The 24,372-nt window shown below is 38.6% G+C and overlaps 1 protein-coding gene across 1 annotated transcript in view; it reads right to left on the bottom strand.

Moving 5' to 3' along the window:
- Positions 1-24,372, bottom strand: part of asic2 (acid sensing ion channel subunit 2) — a 355,639-nt gene extending 331,267 nt beyond the window's left edge. Inside the window, exons 1-2 of the mRNA XM_023349282.1 lie at positions 23,948-24,372; positions 22,757-23,376 (exon numbers count right to left, since the gene is read on the bottom strand). Of these exons, the coding sequence (XP_023205050.1) occupies positions 22,757-23,329 (573 nt within the window). The 5' untranslated portion in view covers positions 23,330-23,376; positions 23,948-24,372. The remainder of the gene's footprint in view (positions 1-22,756; positions 23,377-23,947) is intronic.

Genomic DNA, 24,372 nt, shown 5'->3' with positions numbered 1-24,372 from the left:
ACCGACCCGGTCCCTCCTTCTACTGTAGACGACTCTTGCAAGTAAAAAAAAATATTGTGACATCAGATAACCCCTAAGGAACAATACTACTGATGTATTTTTCAAATAACTTTGTATTTGGACAAAATTACAATTGATCACATAAAAATAAAAAATAAATGATAATTATGTTTACAAAAAATTTTTCCTACCTTTTTTATGCCTTAAGAAAAGAATTTTAAAAAATGGGAAAAAAATTCTAACGCAAAGGATCATAATTCATGCATCAGAGGGTTAAAACTGCCTATGGTCAAACGTTTCTTCAAGCCTCATTCTGATTGGTTGTTCAGGCCCTTGTGATGGCTCCTTTCACTTCCTAGGCAGAGGAACCATTGGTGCACAATAAAATATTTTTTTTCCCCCAATGAATAACTAGAAAATATTGTGATATCAATACAAATTAATGAGAAAAAAAAGTGATTTTTGGTAGAAACTGTGAAGTACTAGCTCATCTTTTAAGAACACCACTTCTGGCATCAGATCTTTTTCACACTGCTCACCCATAAATATTCCTCCATTCCCACCTGTCTGTCTGCCACAAGTACTCATGCTGAGTAATTGCGCAAGTAAGATCTCAGATCAAATACTCCTTCAGCACGTCTTCTGCTGTCAGTACATGTTTAAAACAGCAAACCTTCCCCCATCACAGCTGATGGTGACAACCAACCAGCATATTCATTTTACAGGGAAACGCACATCTCCTCAGAAAACACCAGCCAGTATCACAGCGAGCAGCGTGGGATGGGTTGTTGTTGTTTCAATACATAATAGACAGTTAGTAACGGTGATAGTAGCTCTTTAGAGCGACATGTAGTTGAGTTTGCATCCAAATCCATGGACATCCAAGCAACTATTCTTTGAATAATGAATGTGGAGAGAAAGTAAGACAGCAGCTGCCAAAGCAGAACTGAGTGGAGACAGAGCACACAAACTTAGCAGGATGATATTAGACCTAGAATAGCTCAAAGTCCTGTTGTTCTCTTTTTTATTTCCAGGACAGAAGGTGAGAAAAACATACTGGATATCCGATGCTCTGGATGCTTTTAGAATAAATGATGAAGGATATCTCATAGGGAAGCTTCAGACCTAAAAGAAACAATTAGAAGTTTGAAATAATTCTTAGAAACTGGAAATTCAGAGGAAGCACAAGCTCTGTTCACTCCCTAAGCAAATTATGTAAGATGTCAAAAGTTAGGAGGTTACGATTTCTCTGCCTGTCAAAGACTTGATGAGACTTTAATAATGCAGATTCTTGAAATTTAGCCAGCAAAGTTTTAAACTATTTGTTTTTCTTTGTGCAAAAGGGGGCATGGTGCCTGTGCAAGCATGTCGTGTTTTCTTACCATTGTGTTTATCTCAATTCAGGAGCTTTAAGTCACAAGTGTCAAACTCAAGGCATGTGGGACAAATCCAGCCCACTGTATCTTTTTATGTGGCCCTCTGGACCCCAAACTCAGCACTAAGTGTGCTTAAGTATTATATTATCTGTTTACTGCCAAATTATATCAATCAGTCCTTCCAGTATCTTGAGAATTATTGTGGAAATTCATGCAAAATTAACAAATCGTTGTCCTTTTATGTACTAATACATCATTTATTATTTATAGTTTATTAAAGATTTTTCTTAAAAATTGTCAAAAACTAAGCAGCTGCCTCAGCCTTAACTGATGTCAGATTATAGTCCATGATCTATACAGTGAGTAGTAAAAAGTCGCACTTACAGTCATAAATAAGCGCAAATATTTCCAAATTAGTACCATTAAAACTTTTTTATTTGCGTTTTGGAAATAACGTTTTATTGCAAATAGATCACAAAAAGTATCACAAACTCCTGGAGGGACTGAAAAGATGTTCAATAATATTTATTTTTGAGAATCCATTGATATTTTAACAGTTTAGCAGGTTTTATTAATACATTCTGGCACAACCGGCCCTTTAAGAGCATTCAGGATCTTGATTTGATATTGAAGTGAAAAGGAGTTTAACGCCCCTTTTTAAGCAGTTCATTTTCCGGAAAGAGAACAGAAATTCCTTGAACGGTTTCTAATCACACAAGCAAGGATTCACTATGATAATAACAACAACAACAATAAGAATGGGTGAGGACACACACTGTTCGTGCAGGCTCTGCTTCATTTTCTCCACTGCCGACTGAAAAAGCAGTGAAGCTGTGAAGGCAGCTCAATTGAGACATTATCAGGTCTCAGCAGAACAAAACCTTAATTTTTCACAAACAGAAGTAAACAACTTTTCAGGGCATGCAAGGAAAACAGAAGAAGGATGGTGCATTTTTCAAAAGACATAAATTTCTGAAAGAATAATCTCTGGTATTTATGATACAGCAGAATAGTAAACAGCATCAGGGCATGTTATAAGTCCACAAAAACAACAAGCTTAAAACTCCTTTATCTGGAATTGTTATTAGTAACTTCAGTTAAGGCTAATTTGCTAGAAACAGAATTAGCTTTGGATCATGACTCATTAACTTGTAAATTAACTCCAGCAAAAAGCAGTCCTATATGGACCATAGACCAAAAAAAAAAAATCCTTATTTTTAAGAAGGTAGAAATGCATAATTCATCCACTTTTACTAAAAATACTTTACTATGAAGGAGAAGCATCTCGCTTTGTTATATAGAGCGCACACTGCCATGTGAGCAGATCTCAGCACAAAGCCTGAGGTGGTGGTCTGCCACAGAGGAGTAAGGAGATTCCCCTTCCTTCTCACGTCACACGTCAGCTTGCTGTTACCTAAAAGAGTTCAAAAGTTCACTGCCGCTGCTGGGCGTGAGTCACAGGTTGACGACGGTGAATACAAAGAGGTCATGACCAACTTTGTCAGCTGGTGTGGACAACCACACTCTCTTCACATCAAAACAAACAAGACAAAGAAGACTGTGATTGAAAGCTGAAGGACAGTGATACAGGTATCTCTGGTCAAGTCACTAAAGAGACAAAACGAGGTCAGTGCGGCCTTCTGGAAATGGATATGAGCTACACTGCGGTAAAATAGTACCCTGCTAATCACAGGTGGCTTTTTAGCCGTTATTTAAAGGAAGTACATTTTTCAGCTGTTTTCTGAAAGTTTGTTCCAGATTTGTGGTGCATAGAAGCTGAATGCTGCTTCTCCATATTTGGCCAGGCTAAAGGTCAGCACAGAGGTATTAATTATGTCAACTTATTTAAAGATGCTCCTTTAAATAAGGAGCAAACATAATTGCTGGGTTTAAGATGCAGGCTGAGAAACTAAATGAATGATTCAGTATCAAGCATCTGCAGAGCTTGATGAAATACTGAGCAGGTGATTCAGACACTGATTAACCTGCGTTGGAGTCTCAGCTTATCTAAATCAGTGAAGACACACACTCATGAGGACTTTTTCTCCTCCTGCCATCACTCAAAATACCCACTACGCCAACATGCATCCAACCGTAGAGGCGCCACTCTTTCCACAGTGTTTAAGGGTTTTTTTAAGCTAAATTTCCATTTTTACAGCTTTCCATCTTTTATCAGCATACTTTTTGTTTTAACATAACTCAGCTCAATTGTATTCAGACAGTAGTCTTTTAAAAAACACAGATCTATATTTATTTGAGAGACAGATTGAGAAGAGAATCAATCCAACATTGGCCCTGTGGGGCCAATGAAAATGATTTCCAGTCATGCTGTCCTGCACACAAGCATCATTTTGACAAAAAGGCCGAACATTGTCCTGACACCAATCTGAGATCCTTTCCATCAGCACCTGCAGACAGGGAGGGGAGGCGCTGGAGGTAGAGCTGTCAAAGGGATATCTTGACAAGTTTTAGCCTGGTGTTTATTTCAGCAACAGAAAAGCCTCGGTGTGTGGTGGGAAAATGCAGCAGCAGTTCATAAAGCAAAAAAAAAAAAACAACTCTAACTTGCAGCATACAGATCTAAAGGATTTGTGTTTGTTCAAGAATTCCAACAATAAAGTAACTTCCAATTAATTACACGATTCATTTCATGTTTATTTACAAAACTCAAGCCAATCCACTCCCAAAGTGAGCCAAGAACCAAGAGAAGTAAAAGTGACAAACCTAAATGACAAACATATGTCTCACTTTCCATTATAGCAGTCTGAAATCTCTAATGCCCAGAGCACACAGCTCTCAGGTGAATATGGATGCTAGGATCAAAAGAAATCCTGGACAGCTTACAGAGATTAAAGAGAAAAAGACAGCTGGACAAAGGGAGTCTGAAAGAGTCTGTCAGCCTGTATAGAGCAGGTTTTTTTCTCCCTCGACCAAAAACACGTCTAAGTTAGAGCATCTAGGGCTCAGTGAGCTGTATACTTCCCCCTCTGGACACCCTACCCCTACTATTTGAGATGTACTGATGTAAAGTCACATGCAGAATATTTTTACAGGGATTAAACAGGTAATATTGGCATGTTTCATCCCACTTTTGTTGAATAAAAATGTTCACATTCAACAAAATTCTCCTAAAAACTGGAGCAGATTTTAAGAAACTAGACATGCTGTAACTTGGGTGTGCAGTTCACTGCAAAAACATAAAATCTTACCAAATATTTTTTGTCTAGTTTCTAGTGCAAATATCTTAGCAAACTTGAAATAAGACAAAACTGACAAGTAACTTTTTAGCAAGATATCGGAGCGTGTTTAAATAATTCCTTAATATTGATGAAAAAGTGCTAGTTCTTTTAACTTATAAGACATTTTCCCACATTATAAGTTAATTTGTCTGCCAATAAAACAAGTATTTTTTCATCAATATTAAGGAATTATTTACTTAAAACAAGCCTCTATGTCTTGCTGAAAAGTTACTTTTAGTTAGTTTGTCTTATTTCAAATGTACTAAGATATTTACACTAGAAACTAGACAAAAAATACTTGGTAAGATTTGTGTCTTTGCAGTGTAGTCCTTCAGGATTAGTAGTGCAAATTTATTTAGCATTTTCTCATTTTTTTAAAGGTTTCAATGACACTAGTTGCCTTCATTTGCAGTAGATTAGACTGGAAATGGGTGGGAAGAAATGCAGGAAACGTCTCTTGTTGTGTCCTTGAGCAAGACACTTCACCTGCCCTGTTTAGTAGTGAACCAGTAGATATAAAAATCATTACATTTTGTAAAACAGCATGACCTTGCGGACACTATGCATCCAATAAGTCTATGAATGCCTCAACAGCAGTTCAACAGTGAATTGTAAGTATTATGGTCACATAGCCTGTTCTCCAAATGATAAAGACTCCTGTGGAAATAATAGTTGACTCAGTCCAATATACAGTGCAACATTTATCCTGCCTTTTGACAGTCAGCAGTAAGAATCCACATAAATTACTGTCAAAACCAAACTAATGTTTTGAAGAGAATGAGTCAGTCCACTGAGATCCATAGTAGATTTAGACATTAATATTTCATACCGACTCAAAAAGATTTCATTAGAGGATGCTACACTTTGAGATGCACTGAATTGAATCATACCTGCTGTACGCTTCAGGAAACATTTTACAGTCTGCGCACAGGTAAACAAATTACATTCTTTAAAACAATCAATAAAACTACACAAGACAGCATTTCATGGAGATTAAATAATGTCTCAGACAGCATCTAATTTTCAATGAGCAGCCCCCAAACAAGCCATGGAAATTTGAGTTAACTAGCCACTTGACCTTTGATTTCATAAGCATAAGTCAATATGTGCTAAAAGCAACTCAAAGCAAATGCATCAAGCAGCTTGAATCTCAGACATGCAAAACAATTCGACCCTGACTGCATGTGACAGCACATTATGGAGCAAAGCGACACACAAAAATATAAACACACAGCAGCTCGTAAAATCCCACACACACACAGGGAAACAAACACACACTCAGGCATGCTTCATCTCCTCCTCCTCCTGGGGCCACGATGAAGTGGGTACCCAGACAGCCTGCTGAGGTAATGGGCTGTGCACTCTTCTCCTCTCGACTTCTTCAGCTCCTACTTTTCACTGCTGTGGATGCCAGCCAACATCCCCAACCTGGGGCTTCAGACTACGACCAATTAGTCACATTTTGAGACCGCTTTGGAAGACAGCGAGAGAATATTCAACAACAAGTTTCACCAAAAGGACTTGGACGTGTGCCCTATTTCCCCCCTGCTGTTTATGATCAAATCTGAGATAGTTTGCATTAAATAATAATGCACAACCTAAATTCTTATTATTTTGAATGAATGCTGTGTTTTCAGCTGGTCTGTGTGGAACAATCGGGACACACTTTGAACACAAAAATGAAACATTACATTAGATATTACGTGCTCACTCAGCAAGTTAACTCAATGTAAAAAGAAAAAGTCAAAGTCCTATTTCTTCTGACATGCTGGGCAAACACACTGCAAGCAAAAAAAAAAACAAGGCAGTGGATCTACTTTAAACACTGGGTATTCAGGTGGTGTCCAACTTCTACTGGACGTTTTTGACCCTTAACCAAACGTCCTAAAATTTAAACTGGTAAAGTTTACTAAAAAAAAAAAAAAAAACTATAACTGTGGTTTTGGGTCACAACTGCAAAAACACAAAATCTTACCAAGTATTTTTGGTCTAGTTTCTAGTGCAAATATCTTACTACACTACAAGTTAGAACGACTAACTTAAAAGTAACTTTTTAGCAAGATATAGAGGCTTGTTTTAGGTAAATAACTCCTTGATATTTATTTTAAAAAAGTTGTAGTTCTATTGGCAGAAAGATTTACTAATAGCATGGGGAAAATGTCTTGTTATAAGTTAAATAATCTGCCAATGAAACTAATACTTTTTCATCAATATTAAACATTTTTAACTTAAAATAAGCCTCTATATCTTGTTAAAAGTCACATGCAAGTCTGTTTTGTCTCATTTCAAGTTTGCTAAGATATTTGCACTAGAAACTAGATCAAAAATGCTTGGTAGGATTTTGTATTTCTCCAGTGGATGGTACAAGGGCAAACATTTTTTAAAAAAGTTAAATAGAAGGCTTCTTTACACATTTAAACAGTACATAATAGAGGTGTACAAGTACACAAAAACCATGGTTTGTTACATGCTTCTGTTTAAAAGTCACAATTTGGTTTTTGCTTCAAATGGGAGAGAAATTTGATTTGTGCGCCGCTACAATGCTAGATAAGAAGCCTCACCAAAGAGGGAGCACAAATTTGGCCAATTTCTCCTGACAGAACTGGTGCAGTTGAGTTCTAATGTTGTTTATTTTGTTAAGCGTAAAAGTGATAAGAACTATGCATTACTACTTTTTAAAGTAACTTTATAGCTGTGACTGTGTGGCAAACACAAATATTGCTCTTAAACATTAACACAACATTAATTGGAATTTATCATAACAATAAACCTAAATTCTTATAAGATGTTTGTTATGATAAATGATAAAACAATAAATGCTCATCTTTAAATCCGAGGCGTGCAAGTTTCTTGATTTTTCCTCCAAATGCCGGAATCTCTGTTTACAGCAACAAGCAAGCTGTAATCTGACTTTTTTTGTGTTGCTATGGAGAAATTACTTCTTCCTGAAACGGTAGAACTTGACATCTTACAAGCTTCAGCCAGCATCGTCACAAAATCTTTTAATTGGGGGTTGAAAGGTACATTTAGCGCATTTAAACACATTTAGCTCTGGTATAATTGTTTGAGCAGAATTCCCTTATACTAATTCCTAATATTTTGGTTGAGATGCTATCTATAAATACATTAACAGATGTTCTTCCAGTTTAACTGAGAAGTTGTTAATCTCTCAGAAACTAACAAACCATGTCAGCATCATCTGGGCTTCCTGTTCAAAGGCAAAGTAATGTAGGTGAAATAGTGTTTAAAGTCGGTCCTTTAGGGCCCATGTAATTCACATTTTAGATTTTCTCCTGGTTTTATGCACCTAAATCAAATTAATGAGTCATTACCAGGTTACTGTGGAGTTTAATGACATTCTAACAAGCTAACTAGGCCATCTGAATTAACTGTTGAAGGAGGACATCAGCCCTTCTGGAAGGGAGTCGGACGTCGCTGCCCTAGTTTATGTCAACGTCTGAATTTAAAAGGGGAAAAAAATACTCCCTCTTGTTATTCTGGCATTTTGCAAACAGAAATAGTTGTTGTAATCTTAATTGACCTAAAAACAAACAAACATTTAGTCTGATTAAAGTCAATAAAGTGGATTTTTTTCTGGACAGGAGTGGCAATTGGAGGCATATGGTAATGAGAGGACCAGACTGTGATGATCAAATACAGTTACACTTTCACAGGACAATCAGTGTCTTTTTACTCATAAACTTGATCATTTGCAAGGCTTAATGTCTATGGATGGGTGACAGGTGATTTACACTCACTGGCCACTTTATTAGGTACAACTGTCCAACTGCCTCCGATGTTGAATCAGTCAATCAGATGACAGCAACTCTATGCATTTTGGCATGTAGACATGGCCAAGACGACTTGCTGCAGTTCAAACTGAGCATCAGAACGGGGAAGAAACGTGATTTAAGTGACTTTGAACGTGGCGTGGTTGTTGGTGCTGGTCTGAGTATTTCAGAAACTGCTGATCTACTGGGATTTTCACGCACAACCATCTCCAGGGTTTACAGAGAATGGTCCGAAGAAGAGAAAATATGCAGTGAGCGGCAGTTCTGTGGGGCAAATCCCTTGTTGATGCCAGAGGTCAGAGGAGAATGGCCGGACTGGTTCGAGCTGATAGAACGGCAACAGTAACTCAAATTGTTACAACCGAGGTCTGCAGAAGAGCATCTCTGAACACACAACACGTTGGACCTTAAGGTGGATGGGCTACACCGGGTGCCAGTCCTGGCAGCTAAGATCAGGAAACTGAGGCTACAATTCACACAGACTCACTAAAACTGAACAATAGAAGATTGGAAAAACGTTGCTTGGTCTGATGAGTCTCAATTTCTGCTGCGACATTCGGACGGTCGGGTCAGAATTTGGCGTCAACAACATGAAAGCATGGATCCATCCTGCCTCGTATCAACAGTTCAGGCTGGTGGGGGATATTTTCCTGGCACATTTTGGGCCCATTAGTACCAACTTAGCAGCCTACCTGAGTATTGTTGCTGACCATGTCCATCCCTTCATGATCACAATGAACCCATCTTCTCTTGGCTATTTCCAGCAGGATAACGCGCCATGTCATAAAGCGTAAGTCATCTCAGACTGGTTTTTTGAACAACGAGTTCACTGAACTTGAATGGCCTCCACAGACACCAGATCTCAATCCAGTAGAAACCTTTAGGATGAGGTGGAACCAGAGATTCACATCATGGATGTGCAGCTGAGAAATCTGCAGCAACTGCATGATGCTATCATGTCAATCTGGACCAGACTCTCTGAGGAATGTTTCCAGTACCTTGATGAATCTATGCCATGAAAGATTAAGGCAGTTCTGAAGGCAAAAGGGGGTCCAACCCGGTACTAGCAAGGTGTACCTAATAAAGTGGCCAGTGAGTGTATTTCCAGACATTTTGTCAGGCTAACAGACAGCGATTGGTGACCTATTCATGTAGGCGCTGTGTGTAGGACACAGCTTTTTGTTCTAGACAATCAGTGTAAGGCTGCAAAATCATTGTGTGCAATATTCTTACAGCAAAGGGCTGTTTCGAGTGCAATAACTGTTGGCTAATACATCCCAAGTGTTATGAACTTGCATTTTACATGCTAATGCAATATTTAGCCAGCTGAACAGTCTTCCAGCAGCAGATGCTCACACCAGACACAAATTACATTGTCTAAAAATGCTCAAATGTCACAGTGTGTACAAAGCACATATGAGTCAAAAATAATAGAAGAAAACAGACAAATCGCAATATTTACAGTGTCTCATATTGTGTCTTGATAATCCAAAACATACAAAAAATATATGCTAACCTGCATTTTGACACATTGTGAAAAACGCTGAAGTTTTGGTTGCTGTAGGAAATGACTGAGGTGAGTTCAATGTATAATGAAATCAATTAAATTGAGTTTATTGCAATATTTTGTGGTTTTAATCAGCTGCATTTTAATATGAACAGAAGAAAAAAAATAGTTGAACATTGATTGGCTCAGCCAAGCTTCTATGGTCAATAAATTCTTCCAATCACCCACCCCTAATTATGTCTAAATGATGAAATAAGCATTTAATAAAAAATGTACTTAGGTTTAAGACTCAGTAATTCATTAGAGATAAATTATTGATAAACAGGATGTATAAAATATGAATTATGTATTAGATGAAGTAATGTAAATCAACCTGAAAATCTAGTTTTAATGTGTCTTTTTGCCTGAGGTCCTTTAACCAAGCCTAATGCAAAAAACAAAATGTTTGTTTTTCATTGAACGGCAAATAGTTTCCCGCTAATATAACCAATTTTGGCACAGCAGAATAACATCTTAATTTCCCATGCACTAATCTATTACACAAACCAAAAAGAACAAAAATCAGGTAAACATCCTGCTCCTTTAAGCCTCAACACGCCAGACATTTTATCATCAAGCTACTATAAATGGCTTTGCAAACAGTTGCAGAAAGCCGTATCCATATTGAGCCGTCTGTACCAACACTCCAGTTCTTACTAGCTGGTAAAAAAAAGCACAGGTTCCTCCTGCCAATCCAGGGCATTTTAGGTGGGGAAACGCTTGTGGGTGGTGGTGGCGGTGATGCTTTCCATGCCCTTTGAAATACTGAGTCATTACGCCTGCTGGGAATCCAAAATGCCACTATAATGCCACATCGTCTTGATGATTAATACAGTACATCCACAAAAATCTAATGTGATGCACTGGGCTTTTAAGCGTTGAGAATAAAAAACCTTGGAAGTGCTAAAATGCAGTTAGTGAGATGGAGACGGGAGGAAAAGGCCGTGGAATACTTACATAATGGGTTTCTGACATCCTGCTGCTTGCCACTGGCTGAACTAGAGCAAATCCAGCCAATAATCGTTCACTAAAGTGCTAAGGCCACAGGTTGCATGTACCGGCTAATTACCAACGCTGTAACCAGCCAAAGCCATTATACTGATGGTGCTGCTCCAACAAGGCTTAGGTCAGAGCAGGGGATGAGTAGCTAATTAGCTTCTGTTTGATGCAAGATCTGGCTGCTATGAGGTTACACATTAAGCCTGGGAGCGTGGGAGCATCCTCCCTGGCCTGCTTATCTCAAAGGGTATTTTTACTCTCACTACAACTTGCAAGGAGAGCCAGGGAGGCAATCGGAGTTGATACACTGTGGCAGACATGCTGATTTGCCTTGTTGGTGTAATCAATCAGCATTTAATCAAGCTGGTAATCACACTTGGCAAAAACAAACTTGGTCCATGGAAGTTCAATAAGGAACACACCACTGGTACATGATCTCCCTTCACTGATGCAATCACATCAGGAGTCAGGATTATCAGTTTTAATTCAGTGGGTGGTCATGGGTAAAAATATATATTTATACATATTTTGACATAGAAAATATCTTGTGCCCTCTCAGCAGCAACTGTTAATTGATAAGTTTCTCTTCAATTCTTCAAACTTTGATTGCTCTGAACCTTGCCAACTGCAGCTGAGACAGACTATCAGGTGGAGAAACATCCTTAAAAAGGAAATATTGTTTATTGCCATTTTATAGCACAATTGTGTTGTATATATCAAAAACAATTAAAGAAAAATGTGACTTTGCATCAGACGCTCTGAAATTCAAATCTGACTCTTTAAGAACTGAAGATTTATAAAATACTTATTTTAAAAGGTTAGAACAATTTTATTCTAATGTTCTGGTGAACTGCCAGGTAGCCACTCCCCTCTGCTGCACCTTTCTGCAGCTTCTCTGCTCGTTAGTGATGAGAACCAAGTGGACTCAATCTCCTAGCAATCAGAGAGTGCAGGTACTTTTGGTGTGACTGGCCCGTCACTCCTGTTTTGAAAAAGTGCCACAGCATGAGAACAGTGCTGGTAGAACATGTAAATTCAGAACTGTGCAAAAGTTTTCTACAAACTGTGAAGGACGGCCGGTAAGCCTCACAATGCTGTTGCTCATTTCCTGAATCTCATTGGAGCAGCACATGGACTCTGATTGTTGTACTGAACCGTTTTAATATTATTGAAATCAAGTGAGCAACTTTAAAAAAAATAAAAATAAAAAATACACTTGGTGTTTATTGTTTGTGGTAGAAAGTGAAAAAGAATAGAATTTTGACTAAAAATATAAATAAATATGCAAATGTATTTATTGGTGTTGAATTTTACTATAAAATATTTGCTATTTATTATACTTTTGGAATAATTACCGTATTTTCCGCACTATAAGGCGCACCACATTATAAGGCGCACCTTCAATGAATGGCCTATTTTAAAACTTTTTTCATATATAAGGCACACCGCATTATAAGGCGCATAGAATAGACGCTACAGTAGAGGCTGGGGTTACGTTATGCATCCATTAGATGGAGCTGCGCTAAAGGGAATGTCGACAAAATAGTCATATAGGTCAGTCAAACTTTTACAAACCAGCATTCTGAAAACTCCGTTCATTCCCAAAATGAACAGTTGTTGCTTCCTCCACTTCCGCACCATTGATTGTTCATGTTAAATTCTCTCGCTGCTGCTCTATGGGCTCTTTGCACCTCAGCTTCCGCGTTCGGGGAAAAGCGGCTCAATCTTTTCCGATCTATTGAAAAAGGCTCTTTACACTCGGTATTTGCAGGGCTTGTCCAAGGTAACAGTTAATGATGAACGTCGATCCGAAGCCCCGACAATAAGCTGAAGAACGGTTTTAAGATGTTCGCCTCGTTATACACAGATACGAAGGTGAGTTTTACTTTCTTTAAACTTTGTGGCTAACATTAGCTTTAGCTTATGCGAGACATTTTTCTTGTAAAAATGTGCTATTTAAGTATCTAAACATTTTTCATCATTCATTAACGGACAATGTTTTTACCTTGTTTTCAAGTGTATTACGTGGTTTATTGTCGTCAGTGTCAGAGACCAAGTAACGGGGATTTTACGGTTCAGGCTTTTTGCTTCTGAAGAACAACAAGCCCATAGCTTAACATTAGCTCTGGTGTCAGAGTTCTAGTTCAGCTGACTGTTCAGGTTCAAAGTTGTTGCTTTTAGAAAAATATGGCCGTGTTCCTTAAGGTCTCCGTGTTATTTCGCTTTATTAGTTTTGCATGCTTCTTGTGAAGCAGGACGGTGTTTACAGCAGTGTGTACAGGCAGATCAGTAGCTCGGCTGTCTGGCTGTGGTCTGCTCTCTCGTTCCCATAAACTCTCTTTCAGGCTGAATACAGAAGTGATTCCATGGAAATAACACAGGAGGCTCTTTTACCTTCTTCTTTAGACTGAAGAAGCTGATCCGGAGTGAAGTGAAGGCTGTAAACTTTGCTGTGCGGCGTTAGCTTTAACTGGTAGCGACGAATATTTACAAGCCACCATCTTCTTAATTCAGGATCTTTTGGATATCCATGAAACCTTAATAGCCCATTATATTAGGAAGACAGCAATGTTCATAGTATTGTTTTATTTGCGTCTGAAATAAGACTTTGTCTTTTCTAGCTGTCATGGTAACTCAAAGCGAAAAAAGAGAGCCGCATTTGCGCATGCGGTTGTGACGTCAGCGCGGCAGGTGCAAAGAGCCCATTCCCGTGTTCTACTGTGTGACTGATCGCCTTGAGCTTAAACTCTGCGTTGTAAGCATGTCTCTTAATAGGAGCCATTTTGGGGTCTTTACACAAAACCCAGCGTGCACCGCTGGCTGCATCGGCGGCTGCTTTCCCCTTTTCTTCTTCTACGGGGAAAATAAAGTCGGTGGCTTCTTACCGTAGTTGCGAGACCTGTTGTGGCTCAATATTGGTCCATATATAAGGCGCACCGGATTATAAGGCGCACTGTCAGCTTTTGAGAAAATTGAAGGTTTTTAGGTGCGCCTTATAGTGCGGAAAATACGGTAGTTTAAAGGGGTGGAAATCTGTTTGATTATTTCACAATGTATTTATCTTGTTAATTTCAGAATGTAACAGATGTGTTTCTGTTTCTTTTGAGGTTTTTCACCTACGTGGCTGAAAGGCTAAATCACTATGGTAACCATCATATAAAAATAAAGATGGATCAGCTAAATTGAAATCCAGTTAAACGTTTTATCGTAGAGACTATCCTTTCAAGTGGGGAATCGCACAGTCAAGCAAACCTGACAAAACTTGACATATAATAAAATGAATTTTCTTACAGTTTGAATTGTAAACATTAAATTATGCTCATGTTTTTGGTTTTAGAGCTCTAGCCAGAGAGATGTGGCTACAATTTGTACAGAACATATTTCTTTTGTGCATGACCTGTAGCACTGTACTATAAACTCTGCCCTTTTTTCCTGAAAAAATAAAATAAAATAAAATAACCATCAGAAAAATCACTCAAGGTGTATAAGAGCCGCGTAAGAATGGAGTTGACTGGATTTCATGCAGTCAAAAACATCCCTGGATAATTCCTGCCTGCCGTATCCATGAATTATTTCTATTAGTTCATTCAACTGGAAGTCCAGGCCTGCTTTGTAAGCTTCACTTTGATTGGTCAGTATGAGAAAATCTTATGAATGACTTCCCAAGATGCAATGCACATTTTCATTTCAGGAAAGCACCAAGACCAAGTGAACAGAATAACAGAACCTGCTACTCAACTGGAACTGCTGCTCATTATTAAACATTTAAAATGTTCCATACATACTTGCAACACAATTAAAACTGATTAAATTAGGTTCTTTCATTTGAAGAACAGGTTATAGTGTTCTGTTCATGGACATGACTGATGTGATATTTTACCTATTTTATTCATATTTCAGGTCATAAACAGAATGTAATTTTAATGAATAATTCTCATCTTTACATATTTAAAGAGTCTGAGACCTTGGGTTAGTCTAAGGTCATAATGTCAGAATAAAATACTGCAGCAATCCTATTTTTATAATAGAGTCCGTATCAGTTCATGGTTATTTATACCTGTCATTAATAACAAAAGACTCTTTTTCACATTTTTTACTGAATGATGTTTCAATTCATGAATTATTCAAGATTTGGTTGAATATATATGAAATATTTCCTCATGTTTAAAGTGCTTTTTTAATAATGCAAGTTATAATACAACTTTGCATTAAAAGTGTCACTGTTTACCAAATAATGCGCAGTTGGCCATTATAATGGACTTTTAATGCAAGTTTTAGTACAACTTTGCAGTAATTGTTATTATTTACCAAATAATGCAATGTTTGTAATGTTTAGGACTGTGTCATGTCAGTCTTATGTACAGCCTTTAAATAAAGTGTTACCGTTGTTTATTTCAGTGGAGAATTGTACAAATAACTGTTTCTCAAACATATTCATGTCGCTTGCAGATAAAAAACCGGAAAATGGAAGCGAACTAGTAGAAACAAAATACCAACATTGCTGTCCAAGCACATTACTGCATAAAACAAAGTTATGTTGAAATAGTTCAACCCAGCCTGGTGTCCTGAAGAACAAAATGACCCAATTTTCATTATGTGGCTGCATTAATGAGAGCTAATTTCGACACTTTGGATGAATTACAGGGAGCTTTTAGCCGACGTGGCCATTGAAGCTTTACCTCCTAATCAAACTGACTGTCCCATCTGCACGAAAAAAGATTGATCACCTGATCCCTGTGAGCCTGCTTTGATAAAACTTCTGTTTTCCTCAACATCACATGATTCCTGTGAATCTTTCCTTTTGAAATATGTAACCTCATTCAATGGGAAGGAAGCCTGCGTGACCTTAGGCCGCCCCTTGCACGAGCCTGACCTCTGGTGCATTTCAAGTTTTGATACTATTTCAGTCTGTAGCTAAACCTTTATTTTAAAATGTTTGCTTTTTAAAACCATAAAATATGGTTTTGGCCCGTCTTCTATTATAATATTTTTAAAAGGCTTAAAATTCTGTGCATAATTTAACAAAGATTCTCACTGCATAATTAAAAACCTATAAAAACATGTACAGAAAAAAAAGGGAGGGTTTATAATAGCGTTGGATGTTATAAAAGAAATTGCAATATTCTGCTGAAAATTGATATCTGGACATTAATTATGAATAACTCACACTTTCAGACATTTATTTTTTTTAAATCACTATGACTCCGAGTTTAGCATCAATATATTCAACAGGTTTGAGCATAATAAACGGTTAGCATCCATGTAACTGACTAAATATATTCTTGATATGCAGAGAGCTTGAAAAATAATCACCCAAGCTCTTTGCAATTACAATTACTAATACAACCCAACATATTGTGGAGCTTGGGTGTAATAACCCAGCAATAATAAGCTATTCTTATTTGAATGTTTGTCTGAACAGGTGCTTAGTTAAATATTAATTTTTGAATTATGTAATTGTCTAAAGAAGCTTTTTTCTAATACTGCAGAATGTAGAGGCAAGAAAAGCAAAAATGAGAATTGCTTTCTTAGCATTAGAACCAATGTTTATGCAAAAATAATTAACTTTGCATGCATGTTTACTCAGCATCTTTAAGATTTATTTTTAGTATTAGTTGACATAGCAGCATATTGTTAGTTGCAATGATTTCTGGAGAAATAAAACTGATATTTTCAAGTAAATGATGCCAGGAACCAAGTTATACTTAAAGGATATTATTTTTTGCACGTAATTGTTAGCTTTAGCTGAAAACAATCAATAATTTCTAATAAGGTAGGAACTGACCCATGGAATATTAGCAATAATCTTTTCTTTAAATGTGACAAAATCATTTAATAGTATCTTATTTATTTTTTACTTTTTTGCATTGTTAATCCACCAGCAACTTTCTCACTCACGCACACTCACTCTTTACTAAGCTGCACTGCAACAACTCAGCACAGTTTCAGAGAAGTTGAACTGAAGGTGAGAAAAAGCTTTTGACAGATATTCTTTGAGATGTGCCCTCATTTCTTAAGCATCCTTCAAAAACAAGTGTACTAAAGCGCTCATTTAGGAAGAATCATGTCAAGTAGGTCTGCGAGGCATTCACGTATGAACGCAAATTAAAAAGGAGCGGTCTGCAAATCTGAAAAATGCTTAAAACTATCCAAGGTGACACACCGCACATATCAGTGGGAATGTGCACAGTACTTCCATTTCCCCTTTTGTGCAGTGCAATGCTCCAGTTCCATCAGTCACATCACACAGACTCCCGCGTCCCCATAATCCTCCCCACGGTCATTCATCACAGTGCCACTCAAACGCTGACTCGGGTCCCTGGAGTGTCATGCTAATATGCTCTCTCCATGTGTGTGTGCTTATTCATGTTCACATGTACTTCAGCAACACCATTTTTTTTCCTGAATTTAAGCTCAACTGTGGCCATGCATGCCTGTTTTACTTTCCTCCAAAACAGATATGGAGATATGAAGAAATGCTGTAGAATTCAAAGAGAGTAAAGACGGAAGAAGTTAATAGACGGAAGAGTGGAGAAACTCAGCAGCAACAGGCAGAGGGCAAAGAGGATGACAGTCCCTTCTAGTAGCCTCTCTGTCAACATGATTATATTTGAACATGGTTTGCGGTGAAAGATGTGTCACACAACATGTAAGATTGTTGCTAAGGGGGAGTTAAATGGAGCCTCAATAGGCTACATGGGAAGACAAATACAGAATAAAGATAGATTTGCACTAACACTCTGGAAATGTCTACATGAAAATTCCATGCTCTCCTGACAGACGGAGCCTTGTGGAGTTGCCACGGCTCACTGCAGTAAGGATCAGCCGCAGGGCAGGCATCCATCTGAAGGCGTGAATTGATCATCACTACAGCCAACGTCTGATTCACAATTGTTGTTTTTCCAATTAGCTTCTCTGAATTGAACAAATCTCAAGATAAAACATGAAGTCATCAATCCAGTAGTAATTGACTCAGACCCAGAGGCTTTAATGATTTGAATTTGACACGGTTGAGGCACAATAATGCCACTGATCCACTTCGTCAATGGCAACAAGAGTCCACTCCACAAAACAAAGAGCAAAGCAGAGGAAGGCTTCATTAGGCTGCTTACATGTGGATCAACTGCTACATGTTTCACTGTTGCATATTGCTGGGTTTCAGACACACGACCCGGATGACGTGCAAAATTCAGATGGGGTCAGGAAGTGGATTTCTCCGGTTCAAAACAGAGCAAAATGGATCACAGCAAGTACACTAATGCCTTAAATGGGCCGGAACAGACGAGGCATCTCGAAATAATATGCGTATATTTAGGATATGACCCATATCGTCTCGGTAAATAAGACCTATGTAGTCTTAAGGATTTACCCGGCGTCCAGGCGATCGACATAACTAGCTGCTAAACGATGAGCCAGATGAAAACTTCAAAGATTTGCAAGCATACAAGCATTCATTTTCAGGTTGGGTCAAATTTAGAGTCAAAAGAAGCATTAAATGGCTGCCGACTTGTTTCTGTCCAGGTGAGTAGTGAGTTGTGCTTTTTTAAATAATTAGTCTACAATAACAATGCTGTCGCTATCGCCAACAACAAGCTAACCCATGTTATTTCTATAAGCTTGGATCTACTTGTAAATAATTAATTTAGCTTCTGTAAACCCAAATTCATGCTGGAGTAGGATGTTAATGTTGAGTCATTCTGCATTTCTAGAATGTAGGTCAAACATCCGCAGTGATCTACAGAAACCCCATTAAAACACGGTTTGACCAAGCTAGGGTGCAAAAATAATATATCTCACCTTACATATGAATGATAGTCTTTCTAAGCAGCTGTCCAATAAAATATGTGAAAATATGATTTAAACGATGCGACTGTTAGAAAGTGGTTGCTGCAAACTCTGGCGTTGTTAGTTTCTGCACCTCTGGTTTTTAGCTGTAGATTGTTGATCCACTTTTTTCTGTAATTTTTTAAAAATCATCTCCACTGTGACCAACTGCCTTCAAAACACGAAAAATAACGTTAATCTTTCTCTCTATTAGAACAGTTGGAACAACCATACAGGACACAGACTTTAGGCATTTTGATGCTGGATCAAGAGAAGTAAACAAGCTGCATTTACGTCCTGACACTCATCTGCATTGCGTGACGTCGGTACTACGTCATCTGCAACCCAGCAATAAAGGCTCAATAAAGTTTGTCCAACTCGATTATATGTGAGTCTACAGCCATAAGCTTCCAGCTTAAAAAAGGTTAATGAATGTGAGCATAGAGACAGAGGTTTGGCCATATGACTGTATCACTTACGCCCCCACGGACTCTAAATCATCGATGGATGGATGCATGCACGCACAGAAGCTGCGACTTACTGTATGGAGGATAGAGAGTCCCTGCTGTTTCCGTTGTTGATGTCTGCTGTGGTAGCAGCACTGAGTCATTTACTCACTTTGTGTTGAGCTGCTGCTTTCAGAATAATGCCTGCTCGTCTAAAAACTAAATATTTCTGCAGAAGAGAAAAATCCTAAAATATATATCATATGGTTGCTTTACTTAGGGAAGCATTCAGATTTGATACCTAAAAAGTTGCAACCTCTCTTTAGATTTATCAAAAATAATTAGCTTTTTTTATTGGCTTTAGTGGCCTTTATTTGATAGTTAATTGACAGGAAAGTGGGTAATGAGAGAAGGGGAGAACATGCAGCAAAGGTCGCCAGGCTGGGAATTGAACCTGCGACAGCTGCGTCAAGGACTAAGGCCTCCATACGTGGGTTGTGCTTAACCCCTGCGCCACCACAGCACAACCCAATAAATAATTAGCTTTTGTGAAAAGATTAAATCGGTATTCTTCAATCTGCAGCTTGTTAGGGGATGTAAGCATGTTGTAAAGCTCAGTGTTCCTGCTTGCAGAGTTAGTTCATGTTTTAAATCTGAAAAATCCAGACTTGCATCTCCAAAGTTTTTTCTGTATTTTAAAGCATTCTAGGCATCTGAAACAAAATATTTAACCTTAAACCTGCTTGAATTGTAGTAACATCTTATTCAGAGGTTCCACAAATTTTGTAGAATCTGGACCAACTTGGATGATGAGTGTTTCAAACTGTAAAGTAATAAGATATAAATTTTTTGAAAATGAATAGAGTACTGTAAACTAATTGCAACTTCTTTTTGAAAACTTTATCTTGATCAAAAAAATTGAGGGGCATTTTCGACCCCGTTACATAGTTGTGGTCAGAATTAATAATTATTTTTTAGTTTTCTTGTTGCAATTCATTACATCAATAAAACATAAAACTCCAACTTGAACAGTTTTTTATTTTATTTGTCATTTCCCTGGAAACATCACAGACATCACATTTTGTGTGATTTTATCATGGGGTCTAATAATTCTGACTTTAACTTTAAAAGCACAGCTCAACCAAACGGGTCGTAAAAAGAAAAGCCCATTGGATTTATTAATGCCCATTTTATATACAAGTTAGTCCAAATTCAAAACACTGATTGGTAAAATATTAAAGGTAAGATGTGATAAAGCAAAATAAAGCTAAATGGTTTCAAATTATTATTAATCAATGTGAAAATTACTGCATTTATCAAACATTTGTTAAGTTGCACAAAATTCGAGACCAAACTTCAGCTTTAAAAGAGAACAAACACAGCTTTAATTAACATTTGCAAATGGAGAAAACATACAAAGCTCACATCTCAGTGAGAATCGGATGAGTTCTGACTTGGGGCTGAACGTCCCCTCATTTACATAGGATACATCACACATTACTTAGTCACACCCCCTGACACAAGTGTCAGGTAAAAATCTATACGTTACTTATCTGTAAGTTTCAGTGGAGCAGAGTTGCATACACATTCACAGCTCAATGTAAGGCGTTTCTCCAAAAAGGCCTCTCTGCTGATGGCTAAACAGATACTAGAAACTGAATTTCTACAATCTACGCTTATCACCTTAGCCATGTCTTCACATTTCTAACTGCTGAACACCCTGGTCTTCACTTATTTGAGGAGGGTCAGAAAAGCATATATCCTGTTGAGCTGCAACTGAGTGCAAACCTTTAATAGAAACATCATAAAGTGTACATTCAAATTTATTTAAACTTGTCTACTAAATTTTTCCTTCACACATTATTACACTTTTACTATGCAAACTGGAAGGAGGATTTAAAAAAATTTAAAACAATCAAATCTTTTTCATTGCCTTATGTTTTTCCGTCATTTTTTAACCAATATGTTAAATAATTACTAATATTGGCCGCTATCGATGTTAGTGACTATATACAATGCATTACTAATATAAAGAACTTTGTTTTGCCTATTTTTAAGTACAAAAATTGCATCTATTTTATATCCTGTCCTTAATGCAATCACTTGATTTTGTGCCTTCACTTCGCTATTAACTTGAAATAATGATAATAATAATAACTATAGCCATCAAAACCTGCCCCTAAGAACTAGAATATATATTTCAGAAGCAAATCATTCCCAGATTCAACATTATTCAGGCTTGCCACAGATATTCCCATTTCAATCTGCATGTAAATGCTTTTTAACAAAGGTCATCCGGCAAACCAGTGGTACATTAAAATACTATAACACTCATACTACCATTGGAAGCAGACCTCTAAAAATAGCCTTGCACAATCCAACTATGTTGCCCTGCTGCTACCTCAAACAGCATTCATAGCCTTTAGTGTGAAAACAGAAGCAGCCCAATAATGAAAAAACTGACATTTTTATGCTTGAATATACACAATATTGCAAATAAATTAAAATCCCACGGTTAATAAGGTACATTTTAACCATGGGTTGTGCTTTATGTGTGATGTGTGCAAGAAGAGATATACTTCTATATCACATAATAAAATTAAACATTTATCAAGTCATCAAGTCACAAAGATGTATTAGCAGCAGAATAAATGCATTCCAGCAGTATAAAACTGTGCAGCTTTTTTTTAAAAAGAGAAGTGAGAATGTCTGTAATTACATGCATATATTTCACAAAGCTTGTCTTTATTGCTGCACAAATTCCAGAAGTTATTTTTATTAAGTTGATGGGAACAAATGAGGCATCAAAAGTTTTAATATTTTCCTCTGCAGCATACTAATCTTCAATTCCATGAACAGCTCAACTAATCACTGCTGGACTCCATTAACTCTCAGTCTGAGGGAGTTTAAGTGTGCAACAAGTGGATGTGAAGCACCAAACCAAGCTGGTGCCAGAAACTTGCTCACTTCGCTCTGGCATAAAACAAGGCTTTAATTTTACCCACAACAAAAACCAGAGAGCAGAAATCACAATGTGCACAGCAAATAATTTGTTTTCTCCTGCAAACAATCAAGCTTTGAGAAAAACACCATTTGTTTGCTTCAATTTAAAAATTGAAATAAAATCCTTCACTGCAGAAATTAAAATAAGTGTCGTGATGTTTTGAAGGAATTCACAATAGAAATAGTCCAGCAGAAAACTCTAATTTTACTCCAATGATTAAATTACTTCAGATTTGTTGCTGTTCTCCATTTGCCAAAGAGCAAAAAAAACACTATTATTTCTAGGGTGAGGACAACAACAAGACAGCAGCACAGAGTGCATTAGCAGAACAAAGCTCAGCAAGCAGCATGTGAAGCAAAACATGAGAAAAACAGTTAGTAAACTCCCAGCTGTGCACTGTGGGAGGAAAAGCACAGCTATCAGCATACATCAAAACTTTTTATTTGCACTAAAAACTGGTCATGCACCTTCCAGAGGAGGGAAACTTTGGACAAAGTCCAGCAGAGGAAAAAGAAAATGGGCATCACTCACAGTTTTGAAGTCGCCATGGCTGCAGTCCTGGCCTTGGTATCTGCAGTAGAGCATCATCTCCTCGAGGTCATGGCCGACCCGATCCATGAACTCCTTCATGTTGAACGCCTTGGCCTTGTAGGCTGTGAAGTTTGTCCTTTCCTGCAGAAAAGCGAGCACATCCGGCTCCGCCAGGTGTGGCTGCGGGATGGCCAGGTCCACGTCCAGCAGCGCCAGCAGCTCTCCAGCGTGGTACAGGTCGTTGCTGGTCAGGTGGCTGAAGCGGTAGATGTTGAGGTTACAAATGGTGACGGCGGGGAAAACCAGACTGCTCGACACCACGGCGTCCAAACTGGTCAGGTGAGGGTAGGAGAGGAAGTACGCGAGCCTCTCTGCGCTCTCCAGAGCGAACAGTCCCAGGCAGGCCAGCAAGGCTGCAGCCCAGAGCAAGCGGCGAATGCCGGTATGACCATATGGGAAGATGAAGCGCAGGCCGTGTAGCGTGCTGGAACCGGCGAAGGCCTGCCAGGAGGTGGGGCGCAAACTGGAGCTCTCGTGGCTCCCCTGACTGCCACAACCCTCCTTTAGATCCATGTTTAGCCCTCCTCCTGGTCAGCCAGGGAGCCTCTGTGGGATCACACCTGCACAGAGAGACGAAGCATTAGTAGCTATACTGTAAAAGGTAGAGATTCAAGGCAAATGCAAACAGAAAACTGACATAGCAGCAAATTTAAAAACAAAATGACAAACAAGGGGTGAATAAAGCAAAAAGCTGAGACTTTAGGAAGTACCACAGAGAATCAGCGAATGAGGAGAAAGATGCTCCCTCAGGACATCCCTCTCCTCTCCACTTCCACTCTTATTCACTCCCCTGAACTGAGAGTTACTGTGGCTGCCAGCCCGCCTGTGGCTTCCACTATACCCCCAAACATCCACTCAATACACACACCCAATTCCCAACATGCCTCTCCTCCTTTTTCATCCTCCATTGCCCCCCGCGGCTGCTCGATTTCATTGAAAAAAATAGCAGAGTTAAGTCCTGTGTGACACTCTGAGGAGGAGGTGAGAGTCACTTCAGCCGCGAGCAAATAAAAGCAGCCCCTGTGTATACAAAGTACCGGCTCATCTCCATTCAGAAACACTATGCATGCAAACACGCGTCAAGGCTTCTCATGTTCTCCCGTGCCCTCAACTAATGACAAGCCAAAGCACCTCTCTCTCGTTCAGCCTAGCGAGGAGACATCCAGCTGGCGTGAGTGTGTGTGAGTGAGCCTGACAGCGCACGTGAGTGCGTGTGTGTGTGTGTGTGGGGAAGACAGAGGGAGAGCCGTTGATGATCAGAGCCGCCGGTTAGTCTCGCTTGTCGATCCAAACTCCTCCTGTTTTCCTCTGGCCACAGACATCCGCTTTACCTCCTCTTCCCTGCTCATCTGTGGCGGCGGCGAACAACAGCCGAGCCGGGAGAGACGCACACACCAACACACATGCTTTACACTGAGCCAGAGCAGCGAGAGAGAGGGGAGAGGGGAGAGACAGGAGGGAAGCCAACACTCTCCTCGCCTGATCTCCCCAAAGCAAAGTCTCTTATTGAATATGTTTTTCTCCTCCCCCGCTCGCATTTGTCTCCGTCTTTTTCA

This window comes from Xiphophorus maculatus, chromosome 16 (assembly GCF_002775205.1).
Source record: "Xiphophorus maculatus strain JP 163 A chromosome 16, X_maculatus-5.0-male, whole genome shotgun sequence".
In the NCBI taxonomy this organism is placed as follows: Eukaryota; Metazoa; Chordata; class Actinopteri; order Cyprinodontiformes; family Poeciliidae; genus Xiphophorus; species Xiphophorus maculatus.
The sequence above is the reverse complement of the archived record's forward strand: the minus strand, read 5'-3'. Positions and strand labels throughout refer to the sequence as shown.